Genomic DNA, 13,140 nt, shown 5'->3' with positions numbered 1-13,140 from the left:
TGTATATATTGCATTTTGTTGATTTTAATAGAAAACAAAGCGTTATTTTCTCTTTCTTTCCCTCCTTTTTTTCCCCTCCTTTGATAAGGATTCCCCCCCCTTTATAAGTTTTTGCTTCCATATGGGAGGAGGGGAGGGAGCCTCTGGGTCACCTAGAAAGAGGGGCTACCCCAGAACGACACCCCGCCTCTCCTGCTTTCAGCTCCGGATCTGAGGGACCTGATGGGAGCAGAGGTAGGAGTCTGAGTTGAAGTGGGGCATTTGGAGCAGGGACCCCAGAGTTCCCAGATTTTCTCAGCTACTCTCCCCTCACTGAAGTTGCCCCTCCTAGGTGGGACTTTTCACTTTTTTGTTGTCAGGTTGTATGGGGGGAGGGGTGCGGTGCTGCTGGGAATGAGGCCGGCTCTGGGATTGGGCCAGTCCGGTGGGCAAGACTCTGGCGCAAGGCTGGAACAACTTCCTGTGGCATCTCCTATGGTTTTTCCTTGAGTAATGGGCATGAAGGTCCCTGTTGTGCTGTCACTGAGTCAAGTACTTTCTGGGGTGCTTCTGGCACTCCCTAGGATGTCACAGGAAGTAGTTCCCTGGAGGTCACTTCCTGTGATGATAGGAGAGACAGGTACTTCCTGTGATGTCTCAATGAGCCTTCCTGGAAGGTTACTTCATGATATCATGGGGGCGTGTACTTCCTGTGGTGTCTCCAGGTTACTTCCTATGATGTCATCGGGGTGAAGCATGCACTTCCCGTATCAGGCCATGGCCAGTCACTGATCCTCCTTCTCTACCCACACCCCTCTTTGGTGGGTCTTGGCCTGGGGGTCTTCCTAGGAGGAAAATAAAGGGTGGGAGTTGGATCTAGTCCAGAGGACTCTAAGGAAGAAGACCCACTATTGTCAGGGTCATCTCCATGCAAACGCACCAAGTCTGAACTCACCTGGCAGGGAGGGGGTGGGAGATGGAGCTGGTGAAAACTGTTAAAAGACCCTCATTCCCACCCCTGCCTTTTGTGTGCATGCTTGTGTCTGCGTGGCTTTGTTTCATTAAGTCTGGTGAGCCAAATGTATGGTGGCTCTGTCAGGCCACGGTGGCCCAGGTGTATTCAGTGAGCCATGGTAGGGTCCCTTGAGCCGGAATGCTTTGTGTAGTCTAATGCATTAGATTGACTTGTGGTTTCCAGCAAGCTGGAGTACTTTGGTGGTATCTGATGGACCGGAATGTTTTGGTGCTCTCACCAGGCTCTGAGGATCTAGAATGTTCTAATGGAGTTTGCCAAGCCAGGCAGCCCTGAGAGTTGGTTTGAGAGTGGCTCCCTGGGCACTGCGGCTGTGATCAGCTCTAAGGCCTTGTTGGCAGGCTGAGATGTCGGGGCCTGACAACCCCATGGACTTAGGATAGCTGAGACCCACTTCTACCCCCATCCACCTCCACCTCCCCCATGGAGACCACCTCCACTTCCTCGAACCCAAGGCAGGGCCTCCCAGTGCCCTGGTTCCATCATCAGCATCTCTGGGGGAGGGGCACCCCATGCCCACCCTCTCCCCCAATTGTCCCCCTCCTAGGTCTTCCAGACCCTTCTCTTCTCCATGGCTTTGGGGGAATCCAGCCTCCTCATCTGTCTCCCAGCAAAGGAGGGGAGAAAAGCCAGAAACAATTCCCACCCCTAAAGCCTGGGAGACCCCTGCCCCTTGCGAGAGAGCCACCCCCAAATCAAAATGTGAAAATCCCTAGAAAGCAATAGCCTTCAAGGTACCTTGCACTGAATTTCCCACCCCAGCCCTTCCACCTGATGGGAGGCTGTAGCTTGGGCACTAGGGTGACTTTTTCCCTGCCTTCTTCATCTCCAGGGTGGGGCGCAGGCCCCATTTCCCCATCCCTCACCTCCCATCGCTGCTGCCCTCACCCCTAATCTCCAGACTGAACCCAGATGGAGATTTGAGTGCCAAAACAATTCTTGATGTAACTTTGTACATATCTTCTGCAGTTGGGGGCTCTTGGGGTCGGAGGTGGAGGTGGCCCTATGGGCCGCTGCTCCCCTCCACCTCTCAAAAGACCTTACAGTATTTCACAACATCTCCACCCACATGTGGGTATTGCAGTATCTAGCTAGACTATCCCCACCTACAACTCCCCGAGCCGCCATAAGGAGGGGAAGGAGCCAGGGAGAGGTGAAGTAAGGTCTGGGAGTGGGGAGGTGGGATTTGAAAGCACTCATTTGCATACCATTTGCATCCTCAGCTGCCCTCCGGCTTGTCAGATGCTTTCTGTAGACCTATTTCTGGGTCCCAATCAGCGGGGTCCAGTACTCCTCTCACACAGACACGTCTCTGGAGGCTGGGCCTCCTGAAAAGTGTTCCCTTGGGGTATCTGTATGACAGCCCCCTCCCTATTCACATTTTTCGGGGACCCCCTACCCCGCCAGCCAGGGCTATCTGAAAGGTAGTTTGCTAGCTCAGTGAGCTAGTTCACTCACTATGTTGGTGAGTGGAGAGCCACACACCTTTCCCCATTTTACCTTAGGAAACTCTATGGTCTTCCCCATCCCTTGAAAGTCCCTTCTGCAATCTGACCTCAATCTTTTGTGCTGCAGTTTGTCCAGAGGGGACGCAGATGTAGGGTCAGGGATGGGGATCATTGAAAAATCCATCACCTCCTTTTTTCCCCCCCTCTTCCCTGTTAGCCAGTCAGATCTCAGAGACTCTGAGTGGCCTCCCTGCACCCTACTCTTCAGCACCCAGTAGGTGCTTAATAAGTGTTTGCTGCATTGAATTGTCTCCTTGTTCTTTCCCATTTGCCCTCCAGCTCCCACCCACCCCCACCCCGCCCCCTACATTTTCCTCTCTCTCTGGCTCCCTTTGACTTTCACTTTCTCTCCCTGTGGCTTCCCCTGTTACCTGTCCTGTCTATCTTCGTCTATGTCTGTCTTTTCCCTTTCCTCAACTCTCAGTCCTCTCCCTTCTTCTATTGCCCCATTAATTTTTTAAAAAGTGCCAAACTTCCTTGGAACTGAGCCGCTCTGGGGGGAGGGAACCTCCGACAGAGGGGAGGAAATGGGACCATCTTCCTTTGAAGAGGCCCCTAAGAGGCATTGAAAAAGTCTGTGGACACTTAGCTCAATTGCGTCCCCCTTCCTCACCCCTCCCGCCCCCGAGGTTTTCTTAGAATCTTTGTAAGAAAAAAAAAAAGAGAAAAAAACTCTCCTTCAGCTAACCCCTAATCTTTTGGATTCCCCCCAATTTCCACCAGCCGGGGAGAACCCCACTTGCCTCCTTCAGGCAAATCTGTAGAAATTGGGGAGGGGGAGACAAGCTCAGCCCCTCCTCTGCTGTCCTGAGGGACAGTGCCAACTGGATTCGAGAGAAGGACCTCAAAGCACTTATGAGAAGAAGGGGTTCAATGTGCCAAATTCACCTCCTTCATCCCCTGTCCCAGAGGGCTCTGAGCCAACCTGCCCCAGCCACCACCTTCCGCCCTGTCCCAGCCATCTCTACTTGGGCAAGGAGGCTTCACTGCAATAATTATTAAGGGATCAGAAGGCAAAGATTGTGCCATCTTTATCTGCCCTAATGCCTGCCCTGGACTTGTAGGTGGGAAGTATGGGTATCCCAAATGGAGTTTGGTTAAGAGTCGACTTAATAGATGGTTGCGGACCTATACTTGGAAGAATACGGTACCACTCTTCTCTGAGTGGTATACCTTCTCCCCTTCTTAACCCGAAAATCACTCAACATCCCCTTGTTCTGTTTCTCCTGCCTATTCCTCCATCCCCCACCCTCTTTATTTTGTTTCTGATTGGTGGCCTACTGTTTGGAAAGTGAGAGGATTCCCCTGCGTTGAGTATTGCTCTGTCAAGACCAGGATTAGACGTTGTGATAGACGGAGAGGTGGAAAAAGTATTGAGTATAAGAGTGGCGATGATGAGGATGGCATTTGGGGCTTCCAGGCTGCTGATTGGGTGCACACCTATCACCACAGCCAGGCAGGCCTTCGCTGTTGGCCACGCACCTGCCCCCCTGCCGTCTGGAACCCCAAGGCCGGCTGTCGCGAAAGCCTGAACTGGATGTCACGATGGGGAGAACGGGATCGCGATGCCCACGTTGGGGCACTGAGGGCCGGGGGCGCTGGTTTTACGGCTCTCGTGGAGTCGCGACACCCAGCCCGGCTATCGCGATCCCTCTCCACTGCAGTCAGCCGCCTGGACGCCGTAGTGGAGGAGGTTTCTTTCCGTGGCTCCGCTGCAGGTGTGTGTATGGTCTCTGTGCCCTCCGCCCGTTGCGTGGGGGATTGCTGGGTGGCAGGGAGGGAGATGGGGAAAGTCTCGTTGGTGGCGATGGGGGTGGTGAAGGCTGCTGCTTTTTAAACCCTTCTCAGCCAGTCCAGGACGCTCTTGTCTCCCAGAGATAATTGGGGGGGGACCGCCTAATCCCCCTCCCCTCCCCCCTTCTCCTCTCCTCCCCCACCCCCAAAACCACCAACCTCTCATCTTCTAAGTGACTCCATCACCACCGGCCACCGGGACCTGCGGCTTCATTGCTCCAGCCCGCTCCACTCGACCGTCAGACTCGCTCATCGAACTCTTTCTGATTAACCCTTTCTGTGTTCATCCCACGGAAAACTGTGTGTCCGGCGTGGGGGAGGGGGGAGGCGAGGGGCAATAGCTACCTTTCCTCCATCGCCTCCCACCGCCCATGCCTCCCCACCCGCACCCCATCCCATGCCCCACTCCCATCCCTCACCCCGAGGGTCCTCCCCGGCCTGGGGATAGAGACCCTTTATAAATATCTGTGCTGTTTGGCTTTGTCCCTTTCAAAGGCAGGGTCAGGGGTATGGCCTCCTCCGAGTGGAGAGCTCACTCTGGCCCCACTCCTTTCTGTGCCCCCCCCACTCCCCACCCCTTCATTGTAAATAGTCACTTTTGTACTGGTTTGAGCCAGGGGACGTGGGGAGTCATTTTTTTTTTTTTAATTTGTGTTGACATCTCAGGCCACTGGAGGCATGGCCCACATCCCAGTTTGATTTGGGAGAATCCCAAGATGTGTCCCCTCACCTGCCCCCAATGCTGAGGTTTTCAAGATATCAGTATTACTCCTAAAGGGATGGGGTGCACAGATCCCCTGGCAGGGAGGTGGGAGAGGTGTGAAAAGGTGTAGCCTGAAAGGATGACTCAGTTTTTCCCATCTGTGAAATGGGTTCATCCTCCAAGTTCCCTCAGGAGCCTCAGTGAGATAATGGTGGAGTCAGAGGAGTTAGAATCTTTTTCCGCTTTCTCTGTTTGGGACAGATAGGGTAGGAGAAGAATGGGGGTGGGGGGTAGGACTGTCTTTGGAGAGCTGATTGCTAAATCCTTATTAGGACCTCAAGCTAGCTTCTCCCAGTCTTGTTCTCTCTCTTGGAAAATGGAGGGAACTGGAGGACCTCTAAGGCTCCTTGGGTACCCCCAGTCCTTAGATTCAAAGCCTGAAGCCCAGGGCTGGCCCCCTGCCTGCTGCCCCTCTCCCACATTCCACTTCTTGGCCCCAGACCATCTGCCATGTGGCCATGCCTCCAGTGCCTCCATTCAACCCCCTCTAACTGATTCCTTCCATCCTCTGCGACCAGAGACGCCGCCCACCCCCCCCCCACCACCTCCAGAAGCTCCTGGCTGGGGCCCACTGCCCTCTCCTCTCCCCTCCCCCCATTGCCATGCCTGGGCCATGCCCACCCCCCACCTCCCCACCCCACCCCCCAGTGTCCGTCGTGTGACCTAGTGCACCATGTATTAGCTTCCATGGCCCCCACCCCGGCCCCCACCACACCCCTTCCCCCACCCCTTCTCCCTCGGCGACTTCACCTTTTTTTGCCGCGATAAACGCCATCTCAGCATCTGTGTCTAATGTTGTCTTTTTTGCTTGACATCACACACTCCTTCTTAACCCATCCCCTTCCCTCTCCCTCCTCCCCCCACCTCCACCCTCATCCTGAATTCTTTCCCCCTTTCCCCCAGGGCTCTGGGCATCTAGGGGAGGAGGGTGGGGGGACCCCTGAGGATGGGCTGGGGAGGGGGAGGGGCGGATTGTTCTCTCTGGACTGGGTGAGCACCCAGAGCAAGTGTGTCTGAGGGGAGCCAGGGATCCAGGTTGAGCTCCCAGGGCCCTAGTGTCCAATCAGGAGGATTGACAGACACCACCACCGCCACACACACGCGACACCACAATCCCGTGACACACATCCCCACACAGCATTGCAAATGCACAACCCCAAGTAGAGTCAGGAGAGCCCAGGGTTAAGGTTTTGGAGTCAGGTGAGTTTAGATCCCAGTGCTGCTAGGTAACCGTGGGACTTTGCACCTCTGAGCCTCCATTTAACATTTTTTTTAATGTTATTTCTGCAGTTTATGCTAGGATTCAACATATCATTAGCTTTTAAAAAAATTATTGAGCACCTGCTACGAGTAAGGCGCTGTTCTAGGTGCTGGAGAGAAGGCAATTAGCAAAGCAGACTCAAAGGTCTGTGCTTTCATGGAGCAGAGATTCTACTGGAATCTGGAGATTCTTCTTCAGCACAGAACCTGGCACATGGGACTAAAAACAATTCAGAGGTTGCAAACCATTGGCCAGCAGACAGGTCTGCTGCACACATCACCTCGTTTGGCCTGAAGAGCGTTTCGTGTGAATTTGGTGCCAGCATTTAAACCTTGGGAGACTTTGCCTACACATGTGCCCCTTTGGAGAAATCAGATGTGGCCTCTCTGAGTGGCGATTGTCACCTGGCCATAATGGGCTGGAACAGAGCAGTCACCCCATTATCCAGGGAAGGCAGCCTCAATCCCTCCCTGACCTGCACTGCTCATTTGTGTCCCATGCCTGGCCCCTGGATGCATTTGTGTTTGCAACCGCTGTGGTAAATGTTTAATGCTAACATCCTTATATCTTGGAGGTGTCAGAGATGCAGCTGGGCAGGCGATGATGTGCCACGCAGGAGGAAGGATGAAGTTTGAGGTGGAGAGACAAAAAGAGACGGCTGTGTGTGGGGGGGCCAGAGGCTGTGGTTCCGGTGTGACCAGGGCACCTCGCTTCCTCTCTCTGGGTCTCAGTCTCCACATCTGGAAAACGCCCGACCAAGCTATACTTACCTTCTGAAATATTCCAGAAGGATTCCGAAAGCAAATCGCTCCATCAGTACCTGACACGGGGGAGATGCTCAGCAGATGGTGGCCACTGGAGCGTCCCCTCCAGCCGAAAAATAACAATAAAAATGATTCTAAAGAAGGACAGAAACCAAGAGAGGGGATGGGAGGAAAAAGGAGATTGAGGCTAGGACAAAGTAAGAGACAGCGATGGGGATGAAGAGAAGGGAAGACATGGAGAGGAGTCCTCAACTGCTTGGGGTGTGTTTTTTCATTCATTCACTCATTCATTCATTCAACAGACATCTGTTGAGCACCTACTACGTTCTCAGGCCTGGGGACATGGCAACGACCGTGACAAGTCACCGCTCTCAGGCATACAGCCTGAGCACCATAACCCCAACTCTTAGCACATAGTAGATGCTCAAAAGTCTCCCATACCTTATGCCACAGGTACCTCTGGTCCTGGCCTGTGACCTTCCGGGATTACCTGATATTCAGAAATATTACCAAGCCAGGCCCATTTTCAGGAAAAGTAAACGAATTTTCCATCAGGAACCTGGGAACTTTGCAGGGTTTGGGGGATCGGAGTCGAGGAGGTGGAGTTAGGTCTCAATTCAGCTGTGTGACTTGGAGAAACTCTCATGACCTCTCCGGTCCAGGAGATGGAAAGGAAAGGAGATGAAGTCAGGATGCAGGTGAGTAATGGGGCACTCCTAACTTCCCCAAGGCTTCAGATCTTCTCGTCTGGTAAGGGAAGGGGAGAAAGGAAGGAAGGGGGTGGGGGGCCTCGAGAAGAGAGATGAAGAAAGAAGACGGGGGAGTTGCCTGGAGGAGAGAGATGGCCCTAGAGACAGGGCTGGGGTGGGAGGATGGAGGGAGGAGGGGACCTGAGTGGGGATATGGGGGGATCTCAGGGGTGGCTCTGAGAGGCCATGGCGAGGTCATTAAGAGTGAACAGAGAAGGCAGAGGTGGACTGGCAGAGAAGGAAAACAAGCACAAACCGGAAACGGAAATGAGGCAGAAACAGGACAGAGATGGAGATAGGGTTGTCAGATTTAGCAAATAAAAATACGTGTATGTCCAGTGAGATTTAAATTTCAAATTTTAAAAGATTAGTTTTCTTAAGCATAAGTATACCTCATGCCATATTGGGGCCATCCTTCTAGTAAAACATTAGTCGTTGCAGGCTTCCCTGGTGGCGCAGTGGTTGAGAGTCCGCCTGCTGATGCAGGGGACACGGGTTCGTGCCCCGGTCCTGGAAGATCCCACATGCCGCGGAGCGGCTGGGCCCGTGAGCCATGGCCACTGAGCCTGCGCGTCCGGAGCCTGTGCTCCGCAACGGGAGAGGCCACAACAGTGAGAGGCCCGAGTACCGCAAAAAAAAAAAAAAAAAAAAATTGTTGCTTATCTAAAGTTCAAGTGTCACTGGGCATCCTGTATTTTATCTGGCAACCCTAGAGGGCGAAGAGCAAAGAGAGATCTGAGTGGCCACAACGAAGCCAGAGCTAGTCAGAGGAGCCAGGTCATCCAGGTCCACTATCTGGAATCCTAAATCCGGCATGCTTAGCTCACCGCCTCTCTCTGCCCCGGGGTCTCCCCGTCTCTCGGCCTCACTCTCCCCAGCTCTCGCCTCTAAGGCCCCCTCTCTGTGTCAGGAAGCCTCCCTCTCTTCAGACCCTCTCTGATCCCTCCACTCCTTAGTTCCTCAGCCTTCCACTCGCCTCAGGAATCTGCCTCAGACATCAAAAGTGGCTGAGTCACCGTCCTCACCACTTCCCAAGTCATCAAGGGGGCTGGTCTTTGGCGGTAAGGCCTGAGGGACAAGTGACAAGAGAGGTGGGGGCTGCATTCGGGGCCACTACTCCTTCCTCGGGCAGGGCTGTTGAAGTTGGGGCTGCGTCTAGGCTTTGGGAAAAGAGATATTCTGTCAGAAGAATGCTCCATCAGTGGGCGGGGCCTTGGAGATTCTGGCAAGTCAGGGACCTCCCTCTCCAGCATCCCTTCCATCCTCCTGCCTCCAACTGCCGTGCCTTCCGGAGAAGTTTAGTCGCTTAAGGGTCCTCTCTACCACCACTCCCACTCCAGCATTCTGGGGATGTCTCTGTGTCACTTTCTGGCCCCCTGTCCTTGCCTCTGCTTACGCTCCTCTCTGCCTCAGTTTACCTTCAGTATTTCTCTGGGTGTCTGTCTCACTCAGCATATCTTCCTCCTTTCCGTCGTTTTTTGTTTTGTTTTGTTTTTTAATCTCATTCCATCGTATCCCTGCAAGGCCTGTCTCTCTCCTAGTTTCTGCTGGAGGGTGAGGTCTCTGTGTGCCTCTCTGACTTTCCCTGTTTCTGCCCGCGTCTGAATCTCTTTCCCCGTCTCTGTACCCATTAGTATTGCTCAGCAGTAGCAAAAAGAATCCACTTTGGGGACTTCCCTGGCGGTCCAGTGGTTAGGAGTCTGTGCTTCCACTGCAGGAGGCACGGGTTCTAATGCTGGTCGGGGAGCTAAGATCCCGCGAGCTGCACAACGCGGCCAACAAAAACAACAACAAAAAGAATCCACTCGGGCCAGTGTAAGCAGAATGGGACTTTTTAAGGGACCCTGAGCCTGGTAGAAGAAACAGCTTCCAGGGCACTTCCAAATCCAGAAAGGGCCACGCAGGAGCTACTGCTCCCCTCCGCGATCAGGAAGCCGCCACTGGCCCCACAACCGTACCAGCTCGCTGAGATCTGCGCTGGCAGGGCCTCGGCCTCGCGGCTGCCTCTCTCCCCATTTACTTTGGTTGGAAATTCAAGCTTCCCGCGGAGGCATCTGATTGGTGGAACCTAAACCTCCGTCCAGAACCCCCACCACATGGCATTCTGGGAAATGTAGTTTTTAGCTTGCCAGCCTCTTCAGTCCCAGGAAAGTGCGGTAGGAGAGTGGAATAGAGAGACACTAAGTGGAAAAGATGTTGAGGGGACCCATTGACTCCCCATTATTGCACGCAGTCTGTCCATCTCTCTTCCTATGTGCATGTGTTTCTCCCATTCAGTCTTTCTGTTTGTCTCTGTTTGTTGTTTTTGCCTCTTTTTCACCGTCTGGTTTTATTTCAGCCCTTTCTCTGTCTCTTTCTTTCTTTCTTTCTTTTTTTTTTTTTTTTGCGGTACGCGGGCCTCTCACTGTTCGTGGCCTCTCCCGTTGCGGAGCACAGGCTCCGGATGCGCAGGCTCCGGATGCGCAGGCTCCGGATGTGCAGGCTCAGCGACCATGGCTCACGGGCCCAGACGCTCCGCGGCATCCGGGATCTTCCCGGACCGGGGCACGAACCCTCGTCCCCTGCATTGGCAGGCAGACTCTCAACCACTGCGCCACCAGGGAAGCCCCTCTCTGTCTCTTTCTTCATCGCTGGTTTCCCTGCCTCACCCTCACCTCCTTCCCCAGTTCCAGCTCCAGTATTTAAGGGAGTCTCTCTCTTGACCCACATTCCATTGTAAGCTGAAATGGAGGCCCAGAGCTATAGGGAGGGAAGATATGGGTGCCCCTCGGTTCAGCGGTTCAACGGACAAGCCCGGAAGACGACCCAAGCTATGGAATTTCTCAACTGCTCTCCCTGCAGGTGGGAACATCCAGCCCCCACAGGTGGCAGTGTGAACTGAAAAAGTTTGGTGAGTTCCCAGCCAGAGCTAGAGTGGCCACAGGGTTTTGGGAACAGAGCCCAGTCCTCATTCGGCCAGATGTAACTGACAACTCAACCTGCTCTCCCGGAAACTGTGGCGACCTCCACCCTCTCCCCTCTTCACTGTTCTTCTTCTTACCCAATGATCTTAGAACTGCGGGGAAATGGAGCTGCATCCTTCTCAGGAGGTACACAGTCACTTCAAAAACATTTATTAAGCACCTACTATGTTCCAGGCATTGTTCTAGACATTGGGCAACAAAAGACACAACAAATATCTCTATCCTGAGGGGCTTACACCCTACTGGGGGAAATTGACAATAAGCAGGATAAATAAATTATACAATACACTAGATGATAATACATGTCATGAAGAAAAAAGAGACAGAGACAGGAAATAGAAAGTGCTGGAATGGAGGGACACTGCAATTTTCAATACGGTGAATGTAAAGGCTTTATGGAAAACATGACATGTGAGTAAAGACCTGAAGGAGAGGTGGGAGTGGGCATGTAGATATCTGGGGAAAGAGCATTCCAGGCAGAGGGAACGGCAAGTGCAAAGGCCCTGGAGTGGGATGTATCAATACCTGGAATACGTGTGGGATAGCACAGAGGCAAGAGTGGCTGGGACAGAGTGAGCAAGGGGGGGGGGTGGGAGGAAATGACGTCAGAGGGGAGACAAAGGGGGCCATATTATTTAAGGTCTTGGGGGCCACTGTGAGACTTTGACTCCTAGTGAGAAGGAAGCCACAGGAAGGTTCTGACCAGAGGGATGTGAGCTGACTCAGGTTTTAACAGGATCCCTCTGGCCATCATGTGGGAAACAGTCTGTAGGGGATGGGGCTAGGAGAGTGAAATAAACAGGAGGAGCCCAGTGAGAAGGTGACTGCAGTAGTCCAAGTAGAAGATGATGGTGGCTGGACCAGATAGTGGCTCTGGAGATGGAGAGGAATAGTTGGATACTGACAGAATTTGAAAGTAGCACTGGCAACAGTTGCTGGTAGCCTGGATGTGAGAAGTGAGAGAAAAAGAAGTCAGGGATGACTCTAAGTCACATAAAGCTCTTAGGACTGGAGTTTGGTTCCAATTAGGATTAGAAATTAAGAATCAGGCTAAGATTAAGGATCAGTAGCAATCATTATGGGTGGAGTTTGGTTTGAGGTTGAAAACAGGGTTAAGATTCTGGCAAAGATGACAACCAGCCCTGGTGTATGGGTTATGACCATAGTTGGGGTTAGGATTAAGTATGTAGGATAAGGGTAAAGATGAAGTATAGAGTTAAGACACTGCTTATAGCAAGAATCACAGTCAAAGCTAGGATTATGGCTAAGATTAGGGCTTGGTTTGGATCTAGGACTGAACTGGGGTTAAAGAGAAACTCAGAGACAGAGAGAAGTGATCAGAGAGCAGAGAGAATGGGGGGGAGAACTCAGAGAGACTAGGAGACAGAGACCTAGAAAGAGTAGGGGACAAAGATCCAGGGAGAGGGAGGACAGAAACAAAGAAGGGGAAATGGAGATCTAGAGAGATGGGAGACAGAGACCAAGACGGAAGCCTAGAGACTAGAGAGGAGTGGACAGAGAACCAGAGAGAAAGGGACAGAGACCTTGAGAGGGAGTGAGTAGAGAACCAGAGACAGCAGGAGACTGAGATCCAGAGAAAGAAGAGAACAAAGATGGCGGAGGGGGGGCAGAGAATCAGAGGGAGGGGGAGATGGGGGAGAAAATAGATACCCAGAAGGGTAGAGGATAGAGACCCAGAGAGAAAGAACCAAAAACAGAGAAATTCAGGGAGGAGTGGTGAGAGGTGGAGCCCAGAAGTCCTCTCCTCACCCTCACCTAAGCCAGCTTCTCCTCCCTTTTTACTTACTGAGGTGTGACCCTCCCCCTCAACACACACACACACACACACACACACACACACACACACACACACACACTGGGTGGTTCTGAGTAATATCTATATGTAGTTCATTTGTTGATTTTAATAGATGAATTGTCATTTTCTCTTTATTTTCCTTTTTTTCTTTTTAAGTTTTGTATCTTAGAGGCAAGGAAAGGGAGCCTCTCCAATCCTGACCACTCCTTTTTAAAAACAAACAAAAAAACCTTAACCCTTTCCTCTCTTGCTATGGATCTCAGAGATTGGGTAGAATTTTGAGGATGAATGTAGCAGACAAGTGTCCTTTGGTGAGGGGTATCTGCACATCCCCAGATGCCTGCAGCTCTTTTCTCCCCACCGGAAGGTTGATCCCCAAGATGTTTTTGAAAGATCACTTACGGACAAGGAGGTGTGGGTGGGCAGATGTCTGTGAGTCTCATGACCTTCAAGGCCTCTGCCTACACCCCTCCAAGGCCCCGAGATTCATGTGGCTCTAGGAAAGGATGT

General features: G+C 52.5%; 1 protein-coding gene across 1 annotated transcript in view; it reads left to right on the top strand.

The window, feature by feature from the left end:
• NOVA2 (NOVA alternative splicing regulator 2) overlaps window positions 1-5,739 on the top strand; it is a gene marked incomplete at its 3' end in the record, with an annotated part of 31,822 nt that extends 26,083 nt beyond the window's left edge. Inside the window, exons 5-6 of the mRNA XM_082606693.1 lie at window positions 4,031-4,238; window positions 5,726-5,739. Coding sequence (XP_082462819.1) covers window positions 4,031-4,238; window positions 5,726-5,739 — 222 coding nt within the window. The remainder of the gene's footprint in view (window positions 1-4,030; window positions 4,239-5,725) is intronic.
• Between the last annotated feature and the right edge of the window lie 7,401 nt (window positions 5,740-13,140).

The sequence above is a fragment of the Mesoplodon mirus genome (genome assembly GCF_964341445.2).
Source record: "Mesoplodon mirus genome assembly, chromosome: 19".
NCBI lineage: Eukaryota > Metazoa > Chordata > Mammalia > Artiodactyla > Ziphiidae > Mesoplodon > Mesoplodon mirus.
This window is presented reverse-complemented; position numbering and strand designations above follow the sequence as displayed.